This window comes from Alligator mississippiensis, chromosome 4 (assembly GCF_030867095.1).
Source record: "Alligator mississippiensis isolate rAllMis1 chromosome 4, rAllMis1, whole genome shotgun sequence".
NCBI lineage: Eukaryota > Metazoa > Chordata > Crocodylia > Alligatoridae > Alligator > Alligator mississippiensis.
Genome location: NC_081827.1, coordinates 88,422,248 through 88,445,786, shown reverse-complemented (window position 1 = coordinate 88,445,786; position 23,539 = coordinate 88,422,248). Strand labels below are relative to the sequence as shown.

The 23,539-nt window shown below is 42.6% G+C and overlaps 1 protein-coding gene across 6 annotated transcripts in view; it reads left to right on the top strand.

The window, feature by feature from the left end:
* The window catches only part of CEP83 (centrosomal protein 83), a 50,707-nt gene that overhangs the window by 25,471 nt on the left and 1,697 nt on the right, over window positions 1–23,539 (top strand). For 2 of the 6 annotated variants that reach the window (XM_006267461.3, XM_019480876.2), the window contains exons 6-14: window positions 162–413; window positions 2,052–2,183; window positions 8,899–9,013; window positions 11,138–11,282; window positions 11,432–11,581; window positions 12,298–12,373; window positions 13,800–13,957; window positions 19,335–19,464; window positions 22,303–22,406. In XM_006267461.3, coding sequence (XP_006267523.1) covers window positions 162–413; window positions 2,052–2,183; window positions 8,899–9,013; window positions 11,138–11,282; window positions 11,432–11,581; window positions 12,298–12,373; window positions 13,800–13,957; window positions 19,335–19,464; window positions 22,303–22,406 — 1,262 coding nt within the window. Of the gene's footprint in view, window positions 1–161; window positions 414–2,051; window positions 2,184–8,898; window positions 9,014–11,137; window positions 11,283–11,431; window positions 11,582–12,297; window positions 12,374–13,799; window positions 13,958–14,844; window positions 14,899–19,334; window positions 19,465–19,694; window positions 19,821–22,302; window positions 22,407–23,539 lie in introns of those variants that run through there. The other 4 variants (XR_002088180.2, XM_019480877.2, XR_002088181.2 and 1 more) reach the window with 4 other exon arrangements.

Genomic DNA, 23,539 nt, shown 5'->3' with positions numbered 1-23,539 from the left:
TAACCTGGCTTTACATCCTAGAGTACTGAGAGCAAAGTCAGTCTCTGTAGTGGACCCAGGGACCTTCTTATTCAAATAATGGAAAATTTATCAGCTTTTACTCACAAATTGTCTACTGTATGTACTGAATGATGCATATTATTCTCCTTAATTGCTATTAGATAACAAGACTGGATAAAGATAAAGAAGAACTGCATAATCAGCTGCTTAGCGTTGACCCCACCAGAGACAGTAAGCGTGTGGAGGCACTTCTGAGGGAAAAGGCTCAACTACATCAAAAAGTAAAAAGTTTGGAAGCTGAAGTAGCAGAATTACAGGCAGAGAGAGAAAATTGTGGTGTGCAAGCAGAAAGTGTTCAAAGAATACAGGTGCGACAATTGGCTGAAATGCAGGCAACAGTGAGATCTCTGGAGGTGAGAGTCTTAATTGTCTCCCAATTAAATATGGTAAACTTTAAAGTTTTTGACACTGGGGCCTGATCCAGCCTCTGTTGAGGTCAGTTCCAATGATTTCCATGGCAATAGATTCTGATCCCATATCTATATTACCGAATAGAATGGGCCACATCCAAACTGAGACCTTCTCAGTCCCTTTCCATTCTTAATATCTCAATTTAAATTCTTATTTGCAATCTCTTAAGATGTGTTTACTTGTGTCAACTACAGTTACTTCATCTTATATTTAATATTGATAAAGTGGTTGCCCCATCCCCTTGGATACAATAAATATTTTGTCTTTTTAAAGTCTGAATCTTATAGCTGCCTTTCCCTTCATCTAATCAGTCCCTCTCCCTTGTTTTGCTATTGGTTTTTCATTTTGCTTGCCTACCCACCTGGTTGTCCTCTCTTCTGCCCATGTTGTCACAATTTTATAGTTCCTTTCTCTTGCTCCCTTCAATGTACATTCCTACTGCAAGGTCCCAGTTAATTCTGGTCTCATATATGCTTCCCAAGTGTTTCTTTTCTGTTGGACATTCATTGCTGGTTCTAGGGCTTTAGTCCTTTGGTGGTTCCTGTGTTTCTCCGTTGACAGTTGCAGTCTCTCTGGCTGCTATCCCTCCATATGTAGATACAGTTCAGTCAGGCTGGCTTTTTTCCTTTCTGTTCTTATAGGTGTTTGATACCTTTTTTGCAAGAAAAACTAGTTCTGTATAATTACCAGAATGCTATGGATCATTGTGAAGTGGTCCAAACACTCCAGTCTGAAACACTTCTGTAGAATTTATTTTAAAACCCTGGAAGACAGCCATTCTAAGTTTTCCAAATACTTCACTTTTTTCTATTTTAATCCAATGTAGTAAAAATATTAACTTATTTGGAGAAGAGTAACTTAACTGAAGAAGTAAATGTCCTATATTTAGCAGCTTTTTGAAATTTTACTGACATAACCTCTCTGCCACATAAAATGCAGAATACTGTAGGTATATTTCTCCTTTGTAACTTTAACAGAGCCGTGCTGTTGATGTTCTTCTGGGATATCCGTTTGGAAACTTTTTGAGCACTATGGATACGTGCAGCCATCCTTAGAGCCCATGGTTTTACTGGTTGAAGATATAAATATCTGCTTCCTAATTGCTGGGTTGTTGGTGTAGCTGTGTTGGGCTAAGGACATAGGCAGGCAAGGTTCTTTGGGTAGATGTGATCTCTTTTATTAGACCAATTAAATAGTTGGAAAAACAGTTCTTTGCAAACTTTCGGGCACAAACACCCTATGTCAGGCATAGGGAGACTCTTCTGGAGTTGTGTGTTCTCTTTTCTACCTTGGAGAACACATAACAGCAGCAGAGTCTCCCTATGCCTGACAAAGGGTGTTTGTGTCTGAAAGCTTGCAAATGACTTTTTTCCAATTATTTAGTTGGTCTAATAAAAGATATCATACCTACCCAAAGAACCTTGCCTGCCTCCTAACTGAGTCTCAATTTCTCTGACTCCTGAAGTGACATAATCTTGTATGGTGAACAACTGTTACTTTGAGTAAGCTACAAACAGTCCTTTGGACAATATGTCTTTTTATTTTTTTTTTATTTTTTTTATTTTTATTTTTTATTCCAGGCAGAAAAGCAGTCAGCTAAACTACAGACTGATCGTATTGAAAAAGAACTACAAATGAGTAATGAGCAGAACACACTCTTAACCAGCAAACTGCACAAAGCTGAGCGAGAAATCAATGCCTTGACCACTAAAGTTGGTGTTTTTATCTTTTTTACTATATATTTTCACATCCAGCTTTAAACTGGAAAGACAGTGTTATGATTTGCATTTATTATTAACTATTAATGTAAAAGTGTTTTCTGCCTCTTGCGATTATGTTTCAACTGTGATATATATTCTTTAATTTCAGTTGGTAGGCTAGATGCAGTTGGTGATGCTATACAAAACCGTTATCCCTAATTAGTTTCTCTAGAGAGTGAGATTGTCTTTCTTATTTCATTCTCTGCATCTTTAAATGATGTGTGATGCTTGAGAGGTATGTCTGTTACTATGCTAGGGTTTTCCAGTATTTATTAACATATACTTGTTCCATCATGCTCAAGTGACAAATATATGGTGATGGAATTTGAAAGTAAAAAGGAAATTGGATTATTCTGATAAGGCTTCTGGTGGTAGTCTTTAAAATAATTTTAGCTAAAAACAGTTTTCCTTGCCTTACGATCAATTTTTGTTGACTGAATTGATACATTTTTACATTTTATTTTTCCCCGTGGAATTGCTCCAACACATAATTTAAATCAAATAATATTTATGGAAGATTATTTTTTATTTGTATTTCAATAAATACAGCATCTAATCATATGCAAGTGACAAAAGCAACTTTCTCAGTTTCTTTTAGAACAATTTCCTTATTCATGTTGTGTAATCAGAGCAAATGCAATATGCATCTCCAGTGGGAATTATTTATTAAATCTCTAAATTTAATTGAAAATTCACAAGTATTAAATTTAAAGTCTGCTGTTTTTAAGGCTTTGTTCTTTCTTTTTGAATAGAAAGGGTAAATCTGTGTAGCTTTTCACATGAAAGTAGTTGTAACTGCCTTCTCTTGACTAGGGGTTAGTTTTTTTTCCTTTGATTGAAATTTATCTCAATGTGTATGGTTACCCCTTCCAACTAAGAAAATTTTTCTTGGATTATGATTTTAATCTATATATATGAAAGGCTAGAAGGAATTCAAGTGGAGGAAATGTGTGGCAAATTAACAGTTTCTAGTTGTAAACTGAAATTGGTGTCCTTTATGTATTGCGGATGTATTAACATAGATAGTTAAGGCAAGTGTTTTAAGTTAAGCATCTGTTCAGTAGCTGAGTGAAAAGGATTGAACAGGTCTGATGGAACTAGACACCTCTGTAGGCTGAGCTCACTGGCAAGTACATGGCCCACATGTACTGGCTCTAATGGTAAAAAAGGGGAGTCAAAGATCCAGCATTTATAGCATATCTGATTGCTACACACCTTTGGCAGTTGAGCTTTCTCCATGGACCATGTGGAAGGTTGGCGCTTGTAATGACTGAGATAAGCATTGGTTGTTTGAAGCTTGTTTTTGCTGCATAGAGCACCATCTGGAGGTGACATTAAGGTTCCTTAGAGGAATTTCCTTTAAAGGGTGCATTGAGGTAAAACAGGAGCTTTGTGGATTAAATGCTTCTTTTAAGCAAGGGTAGATGTGGCAAGTCTTTCACATTGTGAAGCAGATTCTGCAAGGTTGCTTCTCATCTGATGTCAAAAGGGATATTAGAAAGGGCTGGCAGTCAGGCCTGATTAGTTGTACATGTGCCTTTTTATATATGTGGTTTCGTTCAACTGAGTCTACTAATTTATTGTGAGGAGAGCTATACCATACTTGGGAAGCTATGTTTTGCAACAAATGGCATAAGATTAGCCCAACCACCTCTGTTGATTTCCCTACCCTGAACCCACTAACTTGCTGACCAGGTTGCTTCAGGTCATTTTTTTCTTTTCTTCAATGAGGTCTTGGTAGGATATTCCTTGAAATGAGTCTATAACTCCTAGGTACATGAGCCTTGCCTTGTGATTCTGTCTGTCTCCATTCACAAGCATGTTGTGCTGTTTGCTGGCAGGGAGTGGGGGTATACGCACTGCCCTTACATTATGCCTCCATTGAAGAAAGACTTAGACAAAAGTTAATGGAGCACCGCTTCTCTTCATTCCATCTCAAAGATAATGCCAGTAGTTGTAATTGCATTTATTCAATGTACTCATTTCTGCCAGCAGAAAAAAAAAACCCTTATAACATTCTCAATCTGTGTGAGAGGTCCTAGTTGTTCAGCAGGCCACACACCACTTCCTAAGCCAGCTGGGGAATCCAAAGCTTCTAGCTAAACATATTGAATTAGCATGCACAATACCTTCAGCACAGTTTGATTTTTTTAAAAGATTCTGAACAGGAATACGCTGCTTTTTGGAACTCAAACTCCAAAATAAATGACATATATTTGACATTACTTAACAGTTACTGTTATCAGGATAACGTCTCCAGAATATACCTAGCATGAGAAACATGAACTATGGAACAAATTACAAGTTAGTTTTTTACAATCCCAGGACTGCTTAAAGACAGGTTTTAGCACTTCCAGTACTTAGAACACAAAACCAACTCAGCGTCAGCCTGAAACTACGGGTGCACCAATAGAGATTTTTGGGGCTAATACCAGTAACCAATTCTGAAGGAGACATATTGGCTGATACTGATCCGATTTCTGATACCAGTAAGCAGCTTGAAGAGCTGCGTGCAGCTGGTAAGTCTGTTATGGTGGAAGGGAAGGGGGAAGGGCAGATCAAGGCCCCTGCAGTGAGGGAGGAGTGGGGCTGGGGCAAGTGCTGCTCAGCCAGGGTGAGTTGGGCGAGGGATGGAGCCGTGGCTCGTCTGGGGGGTGCATGGAGACGTGGGCAGTTCCAGCCATTGCACGCCATTCGTCCTGGAGCCACTCGTCCGGCAGCTTGTCTGGCGCTCACCTACTCATCTGGCAGCTCCCGCTGCTGCTCTTACAACTCATTTAGGACGGCATTGGGGAGGGTGTGCCCCTGGATCTTCACGGGGCAGGGTGGGCTCTTTCCGGTGGAGGATTGTGCTCGGGGAGGGCGGCAACAGTGCTGGGAAGGGAATTCAGAGGGTCTACAGTGAATTTTGGGGTGGCTACAGCTCCACCCATAGCCCCCTCCCAGTGCCGCTGCTGCCTACCCAAGTGCAGCCCCACCCCTCTGGAAACAGCCCACCCCGCACAGATCTGGGGGCACATGCCCCTCCCTCCAAGCCCTCCCAGATGAGCTGCAGGAGCTGCTGGACAAGCAGCTCCCAGATGAGTGGCACGCAGCAGCAGGACCCACTCCCCACGCCCCCCCCCAAACGAGCCACAGCTCCATCCCACACCCACCCTGCCCCGGCTGGGCAGTGCTTGCCCCAGCCCCAACCCCAACCCCACTCCTCCTTCATCGCAGGGACCTCAATCTCCCCACACACCCCTCTTCCCTCCCCTTCCACCACCACAGACTTACCAGCTGCATGCAGGTCTCCAAGCTGCCGGGCTGTGCTCCTCACCACCTATGTGCTGCACTGCGGCTGCACACATGCACAGGCCATTTATTGGCTAAATTATTGGCCATATCAGCCTGATGTCCGATACAGACAATTTTATTTATATCAGTGCTGATCTGATATTGAAACTATTTACCCACCCAAGAACCTAACTTAATGGTTCTCAGTCTTTTTTAGCTTCCGGGCACCCCTCCATAACTTTTCTGAATTTGACAGCATTCCAGGTGAGAACCACTGTTGTACTATCTCAGTTTACCTCAGCAGTTTTCAGTTGGGGTGCTGTAGCACCCCTTCCCCTGCTTCCTCCCCACATTGCCCCCTCCATAAACCTAAATTGGGCAAGAACCGCCCCCTCGTGCCACAGCTGTTTCCTGGTTTGGCTCCATCACCTCCTAGAAACAGAGGCCTGTGGGGCAGTTACAACTGGTTGCAGCAGTGCTGGCGTCATGCAACCCTTGATACAGTCTTGTGGCACCCCAGTTCAGAACCGCTGGCCTAGTCTTCTTTAGGAATAAGGCAAAATTAGTCTTCCAAGCTCCCTCATATAGCATGGGGTATGTGAGAGAGAGAAAGAGTAATTATAGTTGCACCTGGGAGCCTTAACAGAGGATCTGAGCTGTATCAGCTAGACATATTGCACAAAAGAAAGAAGTTCCAGCGCCAGAAGGTGACACTCCGTATATCATGTTTTAAAAAAATAATCCCCCCAGAAAACTAGCTTTATCCTTTCTTTCCTCTTTTCCCCTGTTTCTCCCTGTCAGCAGTTGTGCAAAGGGTGGTTCAGTTTTGGGGTTTGTGTTCACTGCTGCTTTGTGAATGACCCCAGGCATAGTGAGAAATTTGAATAACTGTTGGTGTCACTTGGAGGAGGTGGAGACTTATTTATCTTCATTTTGTCGCTTCATGAAAATTTGCCCCTATGATGAGTAGTAGAATTTCCCCTTCCTTCCACTTTGTGCCAAACTTAGCCCTAAACTTTGTGCCAAACTTAGCCCTTTGAATGCTCAAGTGGGTCTTTCACCCCACAAGGCCACCTTAATTTCACCCCACAAGGCCACCTTAATTCCTTGTTGAATATTGCCTTAAAATGTTCTCAACTTCATATTTAAGCATCCAGATCTACAATATAGTTACTTAATAAGCTACTGTGTCATTCTTAACCTTTTGCAAGTTGTATGTGCTAGCAGGTTGTAATTACATTTGTCACTGCAAATGGATTTTCATTATAAGTGCTTTCCTCTAGATATTTAATTCTCACTGACCATGTAATTACTGTGCACAAAAGCCTAAACTATAGAAAGTTTCAATGCAGGCAGTAATTGTCTTTAGTGATTTGATGTTCTACTTTAAACTACTGTTTTTATGAGGGAGTTTGAGATACACATCAGTTTTCAAAAAGATTTATTTGGTTTAAAATGTATTTTAAAACTAGAAAGAACTGGATTTTTAAAAAATAGTGTAGCAATATAGGATTTCCAATGGGCTGTAAGTAGCTGTCAAGCTGAAAAAAATAGGGATTGCAAGGAATATTGTTTTGTTTTCCTGTATTGCTTTTTATTTCATGTCGCTGTCATCTTTCTAGCTATATTTTAACCAGATTTTGAGGTTTTAGCAACCAGAAAAATAATTTAGAGTCAACATCTTAGTTTTCATTTAAAGTGACAAGGCATCATGTTCTATAATAAGGCACTTCAAGTGAGGAATCTTTTATCTCAAGTTCTCCATTATTAGGACAGCTAACTATAGGAGGTATAGATTTTATGAAAATAGTGAGATACCTTATTTTGTTTAGAGCAGTGGTGGCCAAACTGTGGCACGGTACTTGTGGCTCCTGGAGACAGCGCAGCCTGGTACCTCCTGCTGCTCCTCTGGCTTTCCCCTGCTGCAGGGCGCGCTCCCTTCAGGGAAAGCCGGTGGTGTGGGTGTGGGTGGGGAGGGGGTTCATTTCCACTCTAAGTTGCTCAGCACCCTCTCCCCTTCCCCCCGGCTCTTGATGTGGCTCCCAGGATGAGTATCTCTGGCCCTCCAGTTTCAAGATTCAGGCTGTGTATATAGATAGCTAGAGAGTGGTTTTGTTTGTATTCGTGTTGAACCAGCCAGCTACTAGGGCTGTACGAAGCTTTGGTTGCTGATTCGATTCGGCGGAAATCCAGCCCAATTCAGCGGCTGAATCTCTGAATCTGAATCGAATCAGGAGACCCATTAATCTCTCTGAATCGAATCAAAAGCCTCCAATTCGATTCGGAGAGATTCGACGGTTCAGACATCGACACAGCTTTATATGTTTTTTCTACATACCTTAAGGTACCAGGCGGCTCATGAATGCTGAGATGGTGGGGCAGATGAAGCATCCCACAGGAGTATGGGGTGGTCCCCAGCGTGCTTGGCAGTGGACCCAGAAGGGACCAGAAGCACTTCTGGTCCACTTTCGGGTCTGCTGCAGAGCACGCAGAGGATCCTGCCCGCCGCACCCCCCTCCCCCCCCCCCCCCGGCTTGGCAACTGGTACCTCCTGGGTCTGGGGGGGGACACCTGGGATCCCCCCATGGCCCAATCGCCAGACTGAGGGGGTGTGGGGATGGTCTGCCCCTGAGCACACAGGGAATCCCCTCGTGCTCCTGTGGGACGCTCCATGTGCCCCACCATCTCAGCATTCATGAGCCACACCTAGTACCTCAAGGTCTGTAGAAAAAACATATAAAGGTGTGTCTATGGCCGAATCCCTGATTCTCCAAATCAGAATTGAATCTTCAGATTTGGATTCAGCCGAATCGAATTGGGACAGTGATCCGAATCAGCGAATTGAATCACTGTCCCCCAATCGGGCTGAATCTGAATCTAATACGGCCTGCTTCACACACCTCTACCAGCTACTACATCTCAGTAGTTTGACACCCTGTTTAGTAGATTGCTTATCTTCTTTGAGTACATCTTCACTATCTGGACATGCAAGCCTATACAGTGTTGTATTTTTTTAATTCAACATAACTGCTAATTTATCTGATAATTTTTTTTATCTTTATATCTGGAGGATCTTTAAAAAGAAGTGGCATATTAGAATCTAATATAGGGGGCTATAGCTTATAGTCTTATTGGTATTAGCACATGGAATGTATAGCAAACTTAAAGATAACCTTGACTATTCTGGAATTACTTCATGAAATGCAGCAGAAAGAAGAACAGACAAGGTTCAACCCAAACCCCTGCAGAAAGAAGAATGTATTCAGCATCCTGTATCAGAATAAGAGTAGTACTGTTATGTAAGATATTTTCTCAGCAATGTGCTTTATGAAAAACTCAGACCCAAGAAACTGCTGGGATATGTTATTTGGATTTATTTTCTAATCCACAGGTAGAAGAACTTAAGCATTCACTCAAATTAGAAGTAGCTAATATCAAACTGGAGGCAGCAAAAGCAAAAAGTGAGGTAGAAAGAGAGAAAAACAGGATTCAAAGTGAAGTGGATGGTAATGTACAGTTAATTTCTAATGGCTTCTGTTTGTAACCTGTAAATATAACTACACTGCAATGAAAATTAACCTCCCCAAAACAGACTATTGATTGTGGCATGCACATCTGAAAATTTGGACTTGCTGTTTGGTCAGAGAGGCTAGAAATGGTTTCAGCCAGGTCTAGAAGTGAAAGCATTATTTCTGTTTACAGCAGTTAATGACTCCAAAACACTTCTTGAACATAAACCTTTACTCAGCTTTTTATCAATTTTATTGAATATTGCCGTATTATATAGTCACCTTTTTTCTTTCCCTTTCTACTTCTAAAACTTTAATCCGTAGGGCTGTGCGAAATTTCACCTGGTGTTTTGTTTCAAAGCTGTTTCGATGCATTTCAAGCTCAGAATAGCGAAACTGAAATGAAACAAAAGCCTTTGAAATGAAACAAGGGAACTCAAAATGTTTCAAAAGATTCTGAGTTTCTATGCCAGGCCAGTTCCTATGCTGAGGCCAGCAGCACCCAGGGCTGTCCCTGGGGGCGTGAATCGAGGTGACCACCCTGGGCCCCACGCTCTAGGGAGGCCCATGGAGCCAGAGGGAGTGGTCGAGGCGACTGCGCTGCTGCCCACTTCCGGCAGCTCACTCACCAGAGCCCACCTGAGGAGGGTGCAGGGCCCAGGGCAAATCAGCTCATGCAGGGACACGCCCCTGCGCCAATCCTATGTGCCCTGGGTGCAAAGAAGCCGCCACAGTGCTGGCAGCGGGAGGTGGAGGAGGTAGCAAGTGTCCAGATGTGAAGCTGGTGGCAGTAGCGCAGAGTTGCCACGGCCACTCCACCTGGCTCTGCAGGGCCCCCAAAGCACGGGGCCTGGGGTGGTTGCCCTGATTCGCTCCCCCCTAGGGATGGCCCTGGGTGCCGCTGGTCCCAGCCAGCAGCACCAACCTCCTGTTGTCCGGCAGGTAGATCAGGGGCTTGCCTGCATCCCCAGAAGGGCTGCAGGGGCTGTGCCAGTCTTCTGGTGGTGCAGACCCCCAATCTACCTGCCAGATGACAAGAAGCTGGTGCTGCTGGCTGGGGCCAGCAACAGCACCGATCTTCCCAGCTCTGGGTGTGGAATAGCCTATGGGCAAAACATTGAAACAGCAAAAGAGTTTTGACGAAACAAAACAGAACAGTGCCTTTGAAACTAAACAAAACTCGAAACAGAACTCTGTTCCGTCAGTAACCAGCCTGACATCATAACTTGGTGGAGTGTGCTAACGCAAGAAAATAAAAATGAATTCAGTAGGTAATGTTGCTAATAACTTCAGTTGGGGGAATTAAATAAAACTCCCAATTTCTTCACTTTTTATTGAACCTGCTGTAGAATTTCCCTGTCTCTCACTGGATTGCCTAAGAAACCAGAGGTCATTGCTGCAGTGTATGGAGCCAACTTGCCACTGAGTGCCTGTACCTTTCTGATTACGTCTTGTCAGATTTTAAAACCTTGCTCGCCACTGTTCTAGTGTTAAATTCATTCCAAACCACATGACTAGATAACTTGCACTATTCATAATATTTTCTCAAATCCCTGTTTTCTTCCAATCTCAGGAGCATCTAATATGTTAGAGTGGTGAATTTTAGATATTGTTGACACTTCTCCCCCCATACTTGTTCTACCTTATGAGAGTGGTTTAAAACACAGGCTATTCTCTAACTATATCACTAAGCTGTCATTACTAATTCATTGTCCGTTTGTTATTGACTTCACTTTTTATTTTCTAATTATAATTTGTTTGTTTTGTGTAAGTTGTTTGTTGTTTGTTTTGCTTATCCCTTTTTCATCTGCAGTCAAAGTTTCATCCAAGGGCATTTTACTGATACTGTAAAAACAAGACTTTGCCTGTTTTGTTCTATATTTTAAAATCTATTAAAAGAGTCCTGATGGGGTGTTTTTTTAAAATGGTATCTAAAGTATTTTTGTTTGTTGCAATAAAGACCATGGGGAGTTGGGGCAGGGGAGGAGGGAATTGCTGCAATGTGAGACCTGAACTGTGGATTTATAGTTCAATTTTATCAGCTTGTAAAATAACTATATTAACTGATTTGATTATTTTTATGTGAATATTGCAATGCAATACTTCTTAATGTAAAAACAGGACTGCATTCAGACAATGAGATTCTGAAGACAACAGTTGAACGCCACAAAGTGCTTTTAGTAGAAAAGGATCGTGAGCTAATTCGTAAAGTGCAAGCTGCCAGAGAAGAAGGCTTTCAAAAACTTTCAGTACTGCAAGATGAAAAGTATGTTTGTTCATTTGTTGCTCGTTTTCTGAAAGGAGTAGGGGAGGGCATGGTTTGCAAAAGTTGTTATTAAATGTTAAATTAAACTGTTGCACTTTTCCAGTGTTGCTTTGTCGTAGCTCTTCAGTAAATACTTAAACTTGTTGCAGGTTAGAAATTGAGAACATATTAGCTGAGCTAGAGAAGAATAAAGTGGAACAAGATGCTCGGTGGCAGTCTGAAAAGGGTCAGTATGAAGAGAAGCTACGTGTTGTCCAGTTGGCTGAAGAGTCCAGCAGAAGAGAACTTCAGAATGTTAGGTAATGAGATTTTTCTAACAGATTGTTTTTGTTGAGGGGTTTTTGTTAGGTTTTTTTTTAAGTAGCACCTTAAATATTCAGTAAAAAATATCCTGCTGATAGGTTGTTTGTCCCAGTAAATTAATAAAAAATGTCTGATTGCTGTTGTAGGAAAAAGGCAAGGAAAAAAACTTTATAGTTAAATCATATAACAGAAGTGTCGGGGTTGCAGAACTTTAATCAAAATATCCCTCATTTTTCAATAAACACAGTATAAAATCATTTTACAGAACTAATTTAAAATTGATTTCCTGCTGAATTAGTCCCACATTAGCAGAAACTGTCTGTTCATGTAATTAAGCTCCAGGTGGCAAGTCAAGAGCCATAATCTGAGTTCTCCCACTCTTAGTTCCTGGTGTCCCACTAGCTTAGCTTGGGAGCTGTCAAAGTTCCCAGTGAATTCATCATACCCTTCTACCTGCATGCGGGGTTCAATTGTTAAGCTGAAGGCATTAGTAATCAGGCAAATAGTGGAATTCATGATGCCTCTGACAACAGTGCAGTACTAATCATGATGTACAAACAGGATTTCTTCTTTTATTATTGATGATAAAGGACGTTTGTTTGAAAAATTAATCAGCCTTTCAAAAGTTTTAAGCAGACTGATCTGTTTCAACTACTAACAGATTGAACAGTTACATTTTAATTAGACAAAAGTGTACTATATTAAATTTTAGGTTAAAACTTCAACAGCAAATTATTCAGACAGAAGGGTTAGAAAAAGAGAAAAGCGAAAATGCTGATCTTAAACAGGTAAGAGTTTGTATTGTATTGTGACGTTTTACAATAAAGGGTTGTCACTTCTTCCAACAAAAGCTCTTCATTTTAAACTTCATTTACATTTTTACAGTGCTTTAGGGAAATTAAGGCCAGAATCTGTTATAGATGATAAAAAGAAAATATGTACACATACAACAAACATTTTTCTGCCTTTTATAAACTGATTTATCACAGTCATTTGCTTCAAAGGCATATTTTACTACATACACAAAGGATTTCAAAGCTTAGATTTTTATATTGTAGTTCTTTGCTTTAATGAATACTGTTTATGTATGGTTAAACTGGAAGTCAGGATTTTGTAGACTTATGAAGTCCTTCTAAATAATACTTCACATTTACACCTCATCTTTTATCTGATGTTCTTAAAAGCTTAAGAAATGCATTATAGAAATGAATAGGTTGCCTTCATTGCACAATGAATTGGTAGTAGTACTGGAAATAAAATCTAAATCTTGACTCAAGTAAATGTACTAGTTGCTGATTCAGCTAAGGTAACCCAGATGGAGTTACACAGGGAAGATGCACTTAATAAATGTGTCTTTCTTCAATAAAGCAGGATCAAGTGTAGTTACACTGTGATACCTTTACTCAAGACGAATTCATATTTTTCACTTTTATTATTCACTGGGTGCATCTATACAAGATGCCAACTGTGCAGTAGTTGAAAAATACTGCACAGTAGCTCATCACAGCACGGACAATGCTAATATGCTACTGCATAGAATTATTAAGTTACTGTGCAGTAGCATCAGTTAAAAGCCATTCACTGGTGCTACTATTCAGTAACTCTGGTTACTGTGCATGTATTTAGTACTTGCTAATGCATGTACTAAATAAGTGCACAGCAATGACTGTGCAGTAGTATCTCGTGTAGACACATCCACTGTGTTTGCCTTTAAGAAAACTATTCACATATTCTTTTGTACTTGCAGCTGAGATGCAGAGACCTGGAAGGAGGAGGGGGAGTCTTACTCATTTTTAAAAGGCCCTTCACAGATGAACAAAGCTGAACCATAATCTGCCCCCTTTGTGTTTTTTGATAAATGAAATGCCTGCTCTGTAAAAGAAGCATTGCAGACAGCCTTTTCAGTGTCTCTGTTCTAGGTCCAAAAAAGGGGTACCAAAGAATGACTTCCACTTTATACTTTTCTCTCCATTTCAGTTGTAACCTCAGAGGAAGTAGTTTTACTTATCTAGACAGAATTTATTGTAAAACTTTTTTTTTCCAGAGAGAGGCTTGGGAGGAAAAAAAAGAGAGAACAGAGAAGATTTACAAAGATATACTAGTGAGCCAAATTAGCAGAATTATCAAGCCAGCTGCCTCCTACTTCATGCCAGTGTCCTGAAGCAGTTGTTAATTCCATGTATTCCCTCAAATGAAAACTTATTTCTTTTGTAGCAAATTCATGATTTACAGCTCCAGGTGGCCTCACTTTCTCAATCAGAAAATGACTTGCTGGATTCCAATGAAAAACTTAAAGAAGTGTTGGAGAGACTAAAACAAGACTATCGAAATGCAAGAAGTCAAGCAGAAAAGGCTCAGCAAGAAGCAGAGAAGTATGCATTTACTTTTTGTGTCAAAACAGATTTTTTTCTTTATATTTAGATATATTTTTTACAGTATTTCTTTCCAAGGATCACAGATAATAGTGCATCTTGGATGCACTATTTTGTCCAATCTTAAACCTACAGTGCATTTTTGTAGTAGCAGGGTTCGTAGTGCATAAAGGCAAACCAAGGGCTTGTTTCTAATTTTGGTATGATTACTGAAACCCTTTTCCAGTCTCTTTCAGTGTGTTACATATGCCATGTGTTAGGTAGGATATCCCAAAAAAAGTATATCAGGATTTACTCGAAATTGAAAATCTATTGTTTTAAATAATTTCTATCTCTTTCAGGTGATTTTTTTTTTTCATTCTTCTACTTATTAGGAGCAGCTAGTATATGTACAGTGAAAATTATTATCCAGGGCAAACTTGCTACCAAAGCTTTTTCCCAACTTAAGGCTGTTACTTTTTAAAGATGTTTTAACACCTTGCTGAAAAATACCAAATAATTAACAAACAGGTAACTTCAAGACTTGCATTTTTTCTTTTAAAACAAAGTATATATCTTGAGGAAATGAGAAAGATTGTAGCAGGTGTGGTATCACATTATTGGCCCTAGATTTAGTTCTGCTGAGCAAAAGTTATTGTCTTAACAATTTCTGCTTTACTGACATACTTTTCAAGTGCTGCTCTTTAACTTAGCACGAGTTCTAAAACCTGGTAGGCTGCAAATAAATTTCAGTTGTTAGCTGCATGTTAAATAGTTTAATCTCTTTTGAATGCTTTATTTAAGTGGAAAGGGGAATGTAATATCTTGGATAAGGATTGGCACCCTTTTAGGGTTGTGAAAGGGCTGTAAAAATTCTGTCTATCCAATGGAGGATTCTCTTGCTTCAGGTACTGTTGGAAGTAGCTGGAAGCCCGCTTGAAAAACCTGGCACTAAGCAGCAGGTAGGGTACATCATGGCCTCAGTACTGCAGATTCTAGGAGGCTTTGAAGTCTATAAGACTGTCAGTTGCTACAGCCTGCTTAACTAGGTCTGCTTAATTTATGCTGGCACCTCTTGTCTCTGAAGTAATCTGGGAAGTTCAGGTGTGGCTTTTTTTAAATAATTGCTTTCCCTGTTCAATTTAATAATGCTACCTACTTGAACTCGGAGGGTTAAGTTGTACTAGAGGTGGGAGCTGCCTTGACAGGAAGTGAAACTGGGACCAAGAGATAAGATAGATAGATGCCTGCAGTAAACAACTTCTCTGGAGTTTTTTTTAGAAAGCGGGCCATCACTTGTGGGGTGTCAGGGAACTGCCTGTATGACTCATCTGGGTTAGAATAAGTTTCTCTTCACAAGTTCATCACGGGGGCACAGAAGGGAATTGGTGAGGCTTTACTCACCAAGGCGCCCCTGGGGGTTACAAGAAACAATGGCCACAAGCTAGCAGAGAGCAGATTTAGACTGGACATTAGGAAGAACTTCTTCACAGTTCGAGTGGCCAAGGTCTGGAACGGGCTCCCAAGGGAGGTGGTGCTCTCCCCTACCCTGGGGGTCTTCAAGAGGAGGTTGGATATGTATCTAGCTGGGGTCATCTAGACCCAGCACTCTTTCCTGCCTATGCAGGGGGTCAGACTCGATGATCTATTGAGGTCCCTTCCGACCCTAACATCTATGAATCTATGAAAATCCAGGCAGAAGGCAGGGCAGAATGGCACCTTATAGGCTGGTTCAGAAAGGTCTGAGCTTTCGTAGGCTAGCTTACCTTTTAAGATGCTATGAATGGACTGGCAGAGAACAGGGGTACTAAATTGATAGGAATAAAGTAATTTAAATACAGTAGAGATAGAGAAAGAGTTTGCTGTGTTAGTGTGATGTCAGGCAGAAGGCAAGGTAGAGGTGCACCTTGTAGACTAACTGAATCAGATGTATAAGCTTTCATGAACAACAACTCACTTTGTCAGATACTATGAAAAGACATGTAGAGGCTATCAAATAGGAGTGACTTAAATACAGAAGACAGGGAAGGGGGGAAGGAGAGAGATGGGGTAGTGTTGAAAAAAGCAGAAGGAGTTGTGGAGAACAAGGAAGCAATAAACCCATGGGGACATAAAAGCTAATCCAGGTAATGAGAAGGTTCTGTAGTCCAAGTTTAGACCATACTTAAAAATCCAGTCTGTGGATCATTTCTTGTTCTACAATTTCACATTCAAGTCTATTTTTAAAATTTGCCAGTTTAAGAGCAGCTATTCTGAGGTCAGTGACAAAGGGCATTTGTACACATTTGTGCCGCAGTGCCATTTTTAAAAGCGCCTGGCACTGCGGCACATGCATTTGTATAAATGCCGAAATGTGCGTCAGCACTGAGAAAATGGTGACAGCGCACTTTTGAAATAAAACACATCAAAGGTGTTTTAGTTCAAAAGCGCACCACCGTCATTTTCTCAGCGCTGATGTGCATTTCACCATTTATATAAATGCATGCAACGCAGCACTGGGCACGTCAACTTGCATATGGAGGAGACTCAGTTAATTGAGTCTGCTCTGATGCACCAGATCTCCAGTGTGTCGGAGGAATCAAATGTATGTGTGTAAATGCCCAGAATGTCCAGAGAGTTTGAAGTGATTTCCACATATTTTTGTGTATTTCTGGACTTGACTTCAGATCAATATCCATTTTTTCTGGCACATAAGGATCTGTCCAGTATAGACGACAGAGGGATACTGGGTAAATGATGATGTTAGTTTTTGTTAGAGGAGCAGGTGAATGAACCATGGATTTTGTATGGTCTGGTAGTGATGTGGTCTGTGTTAATGAAGGGGCACAAGCAGGCATCTGGATCCATTGTAAGGCCTGGTGCCTTGGTGAACATAGGAATTAAGTAGCCTGTTGCTGGAGAGACTATTTGAGGTAGGGGCACTACCTAAGCCAGGACAAGCTTGTCCTCCATGGTTACCTTGGTGGTTATCATTTTCCAGGATTAGTTGGGGGGTGGTCTGAGTCAGTCTCTGTTTTAAATGGCTATGGTTTGGGGGTTGTATTGTAAGTGTAGGAATCCCTGCTCCAGCTCCTTATAGCACAATAATTATACAATAGGGATAGGGAAAGGGAGAGGAAAGGAGGGAGCAGTGCTGAGAGGGGCAAAGGTGGGTTGAAGAGATCAAAGGGGATAAACAAAGCATTTAACCCACTGATAGGATATAAGATTTATGAAAGCTAATGCAGGTAATGGATAGGAATCCAGAGCCTCTGTTGAGGAAAGCATGGCTAACCACCTCTCCTCAAAACTAAGCCAGGGAGCAAAGACTCAAGGAAAAGGAGCAAAAAAGTGGGTCAGCATGCTGTAAAGCTCAGAGCCAGGTGTGGGGAGAAGGTAGGAGCCACAGGCAGGCTTCTCCAAACAAGACCAACTAAAACACTAAGCAGCATGTGATTGAGCCTTCTTTGTGGTGTGCTGCAGCATTCAGACATATAGGTAACTTCTGTTTAATGTTAAACCATACTGTTCAGAATTTCTGCCTCTTACATAGAAGTCAACAGCAGGCACCTGGCCTTATTTGAAATAGTCATGTTGATTCCCCAGGGGGATCTAAAAGGGTTCCTGGTCCAGAAGTGAGCAAGATGGAATTGCACTGTAGATAAAAATCTGAAGTTTGACACCTATAGAGTTGTACCCAGTGAGACAAATCAAAGGGGCACCAGTGCAGCTGGCTGGCTGTGTGATTGTAGTCCAGGATTGGGATGGTACAGAGGTAGATTAAAGGTTGCCTTAACACATCCCCACGTAGGGTACCATGAACTCAATGCCATATCTCCTAGAAGCGCAGGTTGGACTCTCACCCTTTGATTTTGTACAAGAAGGTAACTTAGAACTGCAGCTGGTTGGTGAATGCGTGAGTCAGTCCTGAGGCTACACCAGCTATTTGGATGCCTTTGATGTAGCAATAACTGTCCCACAGCTGGTACATCTTCAGAAATGTGATCTATTGTGTTAACAGATGAGAATGGCAGTGTATAAAACTGAATATATTTTGATTGCTGCACTGTAGCTAGTAGCCTTGGGCCACTTCACCTTTCTGGTTCCTCATCACTAGATTAATCCTCTGGTCACCTTGATGATGTAGATTAGTTGGTATTAATCAGCACCAGATTGTGACTTGCTGTACATGTCTGTATAGGGACATAAGGTGCTGTCTTGTGCCCCTCAGGTGGGCTACCTGCATTCTGGGTTACAGTACCCAAAGGTGTAGAGTTGAGGAGAACATGCTTTGTGGGCTGGGAGGGTAATCTGACCTAGTTTTTGTGCCTTTACAGTGCTTTTAAACACGCAAACGACTGCGTACATGCAAGCAGTATTTTGATGTTTGCTCAGCTGGGGTATTGTTTTGTGCATGGGGCTGCCTGGTATATTCTCTGACCAGCAGTGCTGTAGACTGTATGTTGCTCTGGCCTCATCTACACGTTACACTTAAGGTGTGGTGATTAACCAGTTAATCATGCCTTAAGTGGTCACCCAGCCCCACCTTCAGTCAATTAATGGTGTGATAAAAAGAGAATTAAGCTACAGTTATTCCACCAAATACGTGTAATAACTTTGTAGCTGCTTCCTATCACACCCTTAACTGAATGTGCAGCCAGGGGGCCTGTGTGTGCTGATTGGAGCTTCCAGCTGGGGGACCATGTGCACCCCCTGAACCTGGGAGCTCCCAGCCCCTGTGGCTGGGGGGAGCCCTGTCAGCTGACAGGGCTCCCAGCTGTGGGGACACCCCACACATCCAGACAGCTGGTAGACCGCAGCTGATGCAGTCTGTCAGCTACAGGGGTATGTGAAGCACCCCAGGGGGAAGTCTGCATCAGCTGTGGTCACCCAGCTGTGGGGGTGCGTGAAGCACTTGTGGATTGTGTGTTAGATCCCATTGCACCTTTACCTGATTCACAAGAGAAGACTGGATTACAGCAGCCCACCATATTGTGGGCTTGCAAAAGCAGGATAGCCCTTGTAACCGCTGATTTTGATTTTGGCACTGCTCTGCTCGCTTTCATTGCAGTTTAACTTAGCTTCCCTGGGTGAAGGCAGAAATGTGTTTTGTGCATGTTACTTATGAATGATCAACATGCTATTCCAAAGCAGACTGCATGTATCTGACTAGTTTAGTTGGTTTGGTTTGTACAGTTTCTCACATTGTACTAAATCGATGATTAATCTATTCATTGTAAATTCTGTATTCATTGAACTCCAAGCACAATTGAAATTTAGATAGAATATTTGCAATACATGGCCTAAGATAGTGAGGAGGGTGAAACGTACAGTATCTGTTCCAAGAATCCCAATTGTTGACATCTTATCCGTTATTGATTCCTGAACGCTGCTCTAGTTTTCATCTATCTTCTTTTAGGAGTTTAGAAGACAAACGCATAGAATGGTTGGAGGAGAAGCATACATTAATTCAGCGCATCACAGAAAGAGAAGAGAAGTATAACCAAGTGAAAGAGAAACTTCATCGGGCTGCTGTTGCTCAAAAGAAGGTACAGATATTACCTGCATATTATTATGGGGAAAGCTCAGTTTTGAATTAGTTATTTTTGTATTGACACTTTGCAGGATGTTGTGTATATAATTACATAAGAGAAATGTACCCAGTGCTTCAAGATGCACATAAATGCATTATGTTTAAAATTGAAGTGGTTGCATTATACTATAGATGTGCCAGTAGTATGTATGTGTCCTGAAATAGTCATTTTTGTTGATCAAACAGTTCTGCATGTGGAACAAGAATTAATCAGTAAGGATGTTTTATTAAATATTACCAAGAAGATGCTATTAAAATCTCTATGATACATTTTTTCTACTCGGACAACTATGTGTTGCATTTGATATTAAGGTACAGCTCTACCCTGCCTTCTTGATATTAGTGATACTCTTGATGAATTATTGAATTTTATATCTTGACTAGCAAATTGCCCATCAAGAATGATGGGGAAGGGGGCTGCTCCTCATCTGGCCCCGCTCTACCCCACCCCCCTCCTGGTGCTTTGGATCTGACCTTGTTTTCTCCCCCTCCCCCTCTGCTTCAGGTCCAATTCTGCTCCCCCCTCTCCCCCACAGTGCTTTGGGTCCAGCCCAGCTCCCCCCCTCCGCCCTGCTGCTTCAGGTCCAACCCCCTCCCCCCCCCCAACTTAGGTCTGGTCTCGCTCCTCCCTCTCCCCACTGCTTTGGGTGCAACCCCATTCCCCCCCTGCTTTGGTTTGGCCCCACCCCCCCCGCTTTGGGTCCGACCCTACTCCCCCCTGCCCCTCCTGCCGCTTTGGGTCCAGCCCCGCTCCCCTCCCCCCCACCACTCAGGGTCCGCCTGGCCCACGTCCACCTGCCTCCTCACTCCCCTCCCTCCCTCCCTGCCAGCTGTTCTAGGGGGCTTCCAGGCCAGGCAGTAGGGAGGGGGGTGCTTCATCGTGATCCCCGCGCCTTCACCCTCAGTCAGGGAGGTGTGGGGAAGCCCTGCTCCTCAGGCAGCCAGGGCATGTTCACTGCCGCCAAACTTCCCCAGCAGTGGTGCAAACTTGGGCCCGAGCAGCCAATTGCCGCCTGCCCTCTCAGCAGCGCATGCACAATTGGCCAGAAGTGCTATGAACACACAGACACACAGCAAGACAGACTGAGCCTTTTATTATATTAGAATTCTTCTCAGTATACATGCCATGAAACATCTGGCATAAATAATCTCTGCCTATTGGCTGTTTTAAGTCCACGTTTTAAACCACCGGTCAGCAACTCCCAGCACGCGTGCCGAGCATGGCACGTGAGGCCATTTTGCTCAGCATGCCATGGCCAGGGTAGCTGCTGCTAGCAGCGGAGCTCGGGCTGCTCCCAGCAGGGCTTGCAATGTCCCAGCTGCATGCTGGGAGCAGCCCGGGCTCCCAGCTGGCAGCAGCTACCCAGAGCTGGGGCCTGCTGCAGCCAGGAGGCTGCAAACAGCTGCGCTGGGCTTCGGAGCCAAGGCATCAGCTCTGTACCGGCGTGTGCACACACATCTCAGAGCGGGCAGTGGGGGAGGGGCCCGAGGCAGTGCAGTCCCGGTCTCTCCCCCACTCCTGGCACAGAGCTGGTGACTGGGCTCTGGAGCCTGGCACAGCTGTTTGTAGCCAGCCTGGGCTCTGGGCAGCTGCAGCAAGCAGCGGGCAGGCTGCAAACAGCTGTGCCAGGCTCCACAGCTCCAGCATCAGCTCCATGCTGGCATCGACTATGTGCACACCTCAGAGCAGACAGTGAGGCAGACCATAATAAAGCTCAGAATTAGTTCACAGCTTTTATAGGCCACAAACATGCATGAAATATGTAGAAGCCTGCACATGGGGGACTGAACTAGACCATTGGTGTTCAAACTTTTTGGCTGGTGGGCTGGATGGACAGTGCCTAGGCCATCTTTGGGCTGGATGTGGCTGATGGTCCTAATCTGGTGTTGAGTGATCATGGCAGGTCCCATCTGGCCACATGGAGTGGGGCAGGAGCCATCCTGGCTCCAACCTGGCCTTGTCTGGGGAAGTGGGGAAGGGGGCATGGCCTGGCCCTGCCGAGGGGAGGGGGAGGATAGGTGGCATGGCTTGCCCCAGTCCCAACCCAGCGCCACAAGGGGAAGGGGACTTGACTTGAACTGGTCCTATGGGGGGAAGGGAGCATAGTCCAGTCCCATCCAACCACAGGGCTAGGGGAAGGTGTGTGGCCTAGCCCCAACCTGTTGCTGGGGCTTGGGAATTTGGCAGCTGGGGGAGAGTGGCCATATTTTTTGATTTCCTGATTTGTGGGGGGGGCCTCATGGGCCAGATACTTATGACTCTGCAGGCCACATTTGGCCTGGGGGCCAGAGGTTGAGCATTCCTGAGCTACGTGATCCATGAGGGTTCTTCCAATGCTAGTAGCTTGCGAGTCTGTGCTCTAATTTTCTTATTTAAAAGTAAGCATTTACATCGCTTGCTGGTGACATTGGAGTGGGAATAGAGTCTATAGTTCCCAATTCGTATTTCTAAACATGCAGTACTTTGATGAGATTATCCAATCGTGTCATTGTTTAATGCAAAGTAGTGTTATAGTTTTCCAGCTGATGACTTACAAAACTCAGTAACTTAATCGGTTTGTTTCCTTCTGCACTTGACATTTGAGGATTCTAAGCATTTTGTTTTCATTCATTGCTGTTCTAAATCAAAGAGAGAATGAAAAATAAATGTATGTAATAAGCCCTCTGAAATAAAACTGCATCTCTTTATAAGCTAGTTGAGTCTTTGAATAAGGGAAGATGCAATTTAGACTTGACTTAATCTGAATAAGACAGTCCTTGACAGCTTGTAAGTATTCAATTTTGTGTTTGACAGAGAAAGGCTCTCACTGACAATAAACAAAAGAGACTGCAGGAGAAAATAGAACTCTTGGAAGCCAAGAGAGAAGAACTAGAAACAGAAAACCAGGTGTTAAATCGGTAATAAAATCTTACTTTGTTTGACATGATCCTGGAAACCATGGTTGTGGAATTTTGTGTTTGTTTGTTTGGTGGTCATAATTTTTTTGAATGAAGAGGCAGTACAGCCCAAAAGCTATCACCCAGTGACAAAATATTGAAGGGCATGTACATTATGGGCAGTTTAGTCACTTGAGTTCAATCAAGTTGTACTTGCTGAAGAAGGTTCCCCATGAGTGAAGCCTTATTGAAGTCAGCAGGGCTCTGATGTACTGGTCAGTTAACAGATGGTGGGCTGCACACAGTGTGACCCTTTTCTTATGTAGTGCTATTTCATCACTGAACAAGTGTAGGGAAGGAGGAGAGAGATTTGAAGACAGCAATGAGAGCTGGATTCAAGAGCTGAAGTATTAATCAGGGAAGAATGGTAGTGAGAAGGTTAATACAGAAGAGACACTGCATCTAGCAGTATTGTAGATGTCAAAGAGAGCAGAAAGAAAAAAAGAACCCTGCAGAAATGTATATTATAAGAGACGTAATAATTTTACATTTTATTAAATACACAAGATTAAAACATTTGAAAAAGATAAGGGAGGTGTTGGTTCTTTCACTAATTAGTATTTGAGCTTCCTAATTTGCCTTTAATTTTAAAAATTCAGTCTTCCATGTAATGCTTCTTGCTAAGTATAAATGCTTAAAAATCTCTTGTTCTGTTTTCCTTTTTGAGCTAATTCTAGTTTCTAAGGCAGTAGTTAATTCAGCTCAGGCATGAATATTATTTTTGCCTACACATTTGGAAAGAACACCCCTAAAGGTCTTACACTTGAGTTGTGTATGGGATATACCAGTGATTCTCAATCAGGGGTGCCACGCCAGATTCTCTGAAGGGTGCCATGAGGTGTGAGGAGAAAAGCAGGGTGTGAAAATATAAGCAGATAAGGTCAGGCTCAGGCTCTGACCAATCCCCCACTCCCAGTGCCTGGCCCCTTTGCAAGGAGGTAAGCACTGTAATATATATATTAGTTTTTGAAACTGGGTGCTACTACACTTGCAAAAGTTATGGAGGGGTAACTTGAATCTAAAAAAGATTGAGAACCATGGGGATATACATACACTTCCTTTATAAGTCATCATCACTCACAGGAAACTGGCTA